Genomic DNA, 5,135 nt, shown 5'->3' with positions numbered 1-5,135 from the left:
TCCTTCCTCATTCACACATTTTCAAGTATTTGAAAATATTTCCTTTCCACTCAAGAATAAAATACGAATAAAGGTTTACGGCTTTGTGAAACTTCTTATTTGAGTTTATGCCCTTGAAATAGATAATAAAATAATTAAAACATTTTGTCGGTTTTGTTTACACGTTTATTGGGCCGCATTAGAACTTGCCTTGGGCCGCATGCAGCCCGCGAGCCGCGGGTTGGACACCCCTGCCTTAAAGCGTTACGGGACGAGAGAAAGTTTACAAAAGTGGGTTTCATACGTTTTTATAAATTTGGCTATCCGAGAGAGCAAAGTAATCCACTGAGACGTAGATGATTGGATCTGGGCACAAAGTTAAAGCTTAATTCTCGGTTATACGGCACGTTTACTGTCGATAAGCGACTTTCTCCCGAGGGGGAGAAAAGTGGCTTTTATTGTTTTTGAGGTGGGAAAACTGTCACGTGACTAACTAGTTGAGAAGGAGGTCAGAGTTATCCCCGGAACCCAAATAAAATGACGAAATCGTATGGTAACTATAAACTTTAAGTTTTGTAGTGTGGGAATAGTTGTCGAGATGGGCGAATGTAGAAAAAAAGGAGAGATTAAAATTTCTCCTTTTTTTCAAGTTGCTTTTCAACACTAGCGCTGTTGTTTCTTTGGAAATTTAATTCTTCTTTAGGTAATAACGGGACATTGACGGGAAAAAAATCAGTAGAAATTCCGGTTTTACATAAAGTTGGAAGCATCATATGAAAGACGACTTATTTATTAAATGTTTTTAGAATTTCCTCGTTTAAAATAGTTATGACTTTCTTTTTCTAATCTCTTTTTGCTAACTTTTCATATTATTTCGATATTATCTTTCTGTTTGTGCCTTTAATTTTTTTTCCTTTTTCATGATACTTTGTGTTTTAATTATAGTTAGCATTTATAAAATCTGAAGACATTTTACAAGTCTATTTTGAACAAATATAGAAGTAACGCGTGTTGTTTTCTGAAAAATTTTTGGTCTTATCTACGTGCTAATTTAAACACTTGCCCTTCGTTTCGATGACATACGGAGAAAAAGTTTAACATTTTGACAGTTAATTAAATGACATACATAATATTTAACTAATAGATATAACATGAAGAGGCGATACCCCTGAAGTATAATCAATCACCATGGTATACACATTCAATTATTAATAACTGTCGAGTTAATAAGAATAAAAAGATACTTAAAAACGTAAATTTAAAGAGCACGTAGAAATTTAAAAATATTGTAAATATAATTGTAATTATATCACCTGGCAGGACCATCGATACTAGATTGTATGAAATAATACAGGGTTATTCATTACATTCAGTTTAATAAATACGAATATAATTTGTTCGACTGTTTAACTAATTGTATTACGTTGTATTTTTACTGGTTGCATTATACGTACGCTTTAATCTCAGTTTTATAAACTTTTATTTATAAACTTGTACTTTCTGAACGGTTGTAAAAATAGTAATGTTGAATATAATATAAAAATTAATTATATTTGTATAATTAATTAATTTGTAGTAATGTGACACTTATAGTGCGCTTCAACCTCGCAAGTTCGATTACATCTGTTAATATTTTGGTGCTCCTGTATGGAGGAAGAAAACAAGTTAATACTTATTCTCATTGTAAAATATGAATAAAGTATTTTACCATTTTCTTATTTAAAGATAAACCAATAAAATATTATCATACTTAGATTAATAGAGATGTAGAGGTACTATATATTTATAAGTACTGTGTAATAAGTACGATGTTGTGTTAATTTTTCGCTTTACTTATACTCCGCGTATTTGAAGTTGTATACCGGAGGATTGAATATTTTTTGTGTTTTCTCATTTGTAAGTAATCGTGCAATTTACACTATGTTATACATTATGACTTGTTTTAATATTACGTCATGATTTATTGTAATGTTGTTTTTTAAATAGCACCGATGAAGGGCTAATCAAAAACTTTTCCTTTTGTTAATAGCCAAAACACCTGTGTAATAGTCTTATTCAACTGATAAGTCTACGTTGACAATTTTAAAATAAAATTGTGAGAAACGAACAGACCCTCAATTTCAGTATTGACTTTGTAATTAAATAACAGTTTTTAATATAAAACTTAATCAAAATTTACCACATAAGCATATAAAAGTAACATTTATTACAGCATATTTAAAATGAGCCAAATTCCTTTCTATAAAAACAAATGCAAAATAGTAAAAATTTTTTGGCAAGTCCTAATTAAATTGATAAAACTGGATATATTTGAATTGTCGTATTTGCAAATTCGTCAAGTGTAAACATTGTAATAAATCACTTCTTTTTCTGTAGTGTTTGGCACTTTCTTGACATTTCTTTTTCTGCGACAATAAACAATAGAAACAACAATAACCACACTCAATAACATTAGCGAAGTAAGAATAGCCACTACGATTTTCTATTTTAAAACAGAACTTACTTCGTCGGAAGACACGCATTTTGTACTCGAAAAATTTACTGACGATGCCAAATTAATTATCTTCTGGAATATCTTTGCTTCGATCATTAGAAACTATTTCGGTGAAAGACAGAGAAGACGAATTTCTGGTGCAGTAAACATCGGAAAAATCTGCAATCTTCTGACTGTTTCTAAGCAACCAGTCGTTAGTAAATTGGGAATGACAATCGCAAGTCCAATTGTTTCTCGATAAGTAAATCTTAAATTCCGGAGAAACGTCGATCAGGTTCATTAAACCGGAAGGTAATTCGGTTAACCGGTTTCCTTCCAACCTTAGGTATTTCAGGTTTGGCAAAAGAACATAATTCGAAATGTTACTTATTGAATTATTACTCAGATGTAGATGCGTAACGTTTTTCCAAGTCACACAATCGACATTTGACAACTCTTTTATGTAGTTATTACTCAAGTCCACAATCGTTGCATTCGAAACGAGAACTTCGGGAATTGTCTCGATTTTTTTTATAGAACAATTTACCATCACGTGATCTTGTTGGCCAAAACAATCGCAATTCATCGGACAATAATTTCCTATGACTACGAGCGATGTATTATCCAGCAAATTTTTTTCTTCTCCGTAACATTTCGTCTTCTCTATATTTGGAAACATTTTCTTCGCCACTTCTATATTTGACTTAATGGCATAAACAAATTGCTGCAGTTTGTGATCACAAGTAATTTCATTATTACTTAAATCGTAAGTCGGCATTTGAAATCCATATTTCCTGTCATCGATGTAAATTGTTCTGATTTTACATTTTGACAGTTTAATTAATATGCGATTTGGTGTGTAAATTGGCAATTTGACAGTTTCAAATTGATTATTTGAGAAATCGACGTAAGCCAAGTCGTATTCTGTCCAATCTAACATCGGCCATTGTGTCAAACCTGCATTGTTTAAACGAAGATAATTTAGATGTTTGCTGCTGCCAAAAGGACTCTTACCAGTGAGTTTAGTTAAATTGTTGTTAGATAGATCGAGAAACATTAAATTAGTCAACGGGAGGAAGATGTTTTCGTGTAAAAAAGTTAGGCGATTTTGTGATAACTCGAGTCTTTGCAATAACGACAAATTCTGAAAAACATCTTCGGGGAGATTTTCAAACCGATTTCCCCGCAAGTCTAACTCTCGCAGTTCATAAAGTCCGTGAAAAATTTTTGTTGGAAGTCTCGATAATTTATTATACGAACAGGAAAATCGTGTCAGGAGTTTATTATTTCTGAAAAGATTTGGAGGGAGATGTTCAATTTGGCTGAAAACTAAATCGACGTCTTTCAAATTAATTAAATCAGAAAATACATCTTCTTCCAGTGAAGAAATTGAACAAGAGGCTGCATTTATTTCCGTCAAGTTGTGCAGTTTCTTAAAGAATCCGGACGGAATTTGTGACAATCTACGATTCCCAAGAATAGAAAATGTCCTTAAGTTAAAAAGACCTTTCAACATGTCATTGGGTAAATCCTTTATCCGATTCCAATCTAAATCCAAATATTCCAATCGAGTGAGGTTTCTAAAGACAAGTGGATGAATCGATTGAATGTTATTGTTACTTAAGTCCAGTTTTTTCAAATTGTGAAGGTTATAAAATAGATCTTCCGATAAAACTGTTAACCGACCATGTATGATGTACAATTTGGAAAGATTAATTAACTCTTGGAAAGATTTGTTGGGAAATAAAGTGAAGTTATAGCTGTCAATTTTCAATGAAGTCAGCGATGGAACATTGCGAAATGTCAAATTTAGAAGTTCCGACGTCTTTAAGGCTTCTATTTCGACAGATCGCAGAGAAGACATGTTAATAAACGAGGCGCTCTCGAAATTTCTTTTATTTAATAAGTAAAGTATCTTGACGTGTTCGATTTCACATCCAAACGAGAATATTCCAAAGTCAATTCCGGACAAAGAACAATCTCTAAATACTATCTGTTGTACATTTCTAACGTCCAAGCATCGCATCAAACGATTGTCAATTGTGTCCTTGTCGTCGCACGTGATTATTAAGGATTGTTCGAATATTTTAACAGATGAAAAGTTCTTTGATTCGTAGCAGCTGTCTCCCCATGACGTACAAGAAACATTTTCCCAACTTTTCCAAAACTCTTGACAAGAATTTACCACGAAAAATAGCAACTGCAAAACGATAACAAACCTCATTTTGTCCGACGAAAATTCTAATTCATTCGACACGAAGAGCGGCAAAAACAGTCGACGAACAATACAAAATTGTGAAACCGTGTACTTACGAATTCGATACTGTTACTTCTTTCTTCAGACTGACTGAAAACACGATAAATTATGACGTCATAGACATCGAATCGTCATTTCCGACAAAAATATTACGTATACAGTTTTTAATTTCCTCGTTTATTTCCGTTGCATTGGAAGGAACAATATCGGATTAACGTTAAATTAATATTTTCCGAAAATTGGTTTGCGCATTTATTACACAGAAATTTTTCGTTAAAACAAATTGATGTTGTAAATTAAAATATTATTATTTTTTCTCTAAGACGTATTTTAATGGTGTTAATTAATTGTGTTTTGTAATACAAAAGAATGTTTCTGACTGCAGTGAAATTATTATAATAAAAATTTCATAAATGAACATAAAAT

General features: G+C 32.0%; 1 protein-coding gene across 1 annotated transcript; it reads right to left on the bottom strand.

Moving 5' to 3' along the window:
* Nucleotides 1-1,709: 1,709 nt before the first annotated feature.
* Nucleotides 1,710-4,775, bottom strand: LOC111641537 (leucine-rich repeat-containing protein 15-like). Its single transcript, XM_023387709.1, has one exon. It carries the CDS (start codon nt 4,674-4,676, stop codon nt 2,535-2,537), a length of 2,142 nt encoding a protein of 713 aa, XP_023243477.1. The 5' UTR covers nt 4,677-4,775; the 3' UTR covers nt 1,710-2,534.
* Nucleotides 4,776-5,135: the final 360 nt, after the last annotated feature.

Source organism: Centruroides sculpturatus, unplaced genomic scaffold, assembly GCF_000671375.1.
Source record: "Centruroides sculpturatus isolate CEXI.00-Female unplaced genomic scaffold, Cexi_2.0 scaffold1605, whole genome shotgun sequence".
NCBI classification, from domain to species: Eukaryota; Metazoa; Arthropoda; class Arachnida; order Scorpiones; family Buthidae; genus Centruroides; species Centruroides sculpturatus.
Note: the sequence above shows the minus strand (reverse complement) of the source record. Positions and strands in the feature narration are given on the sequence as shown.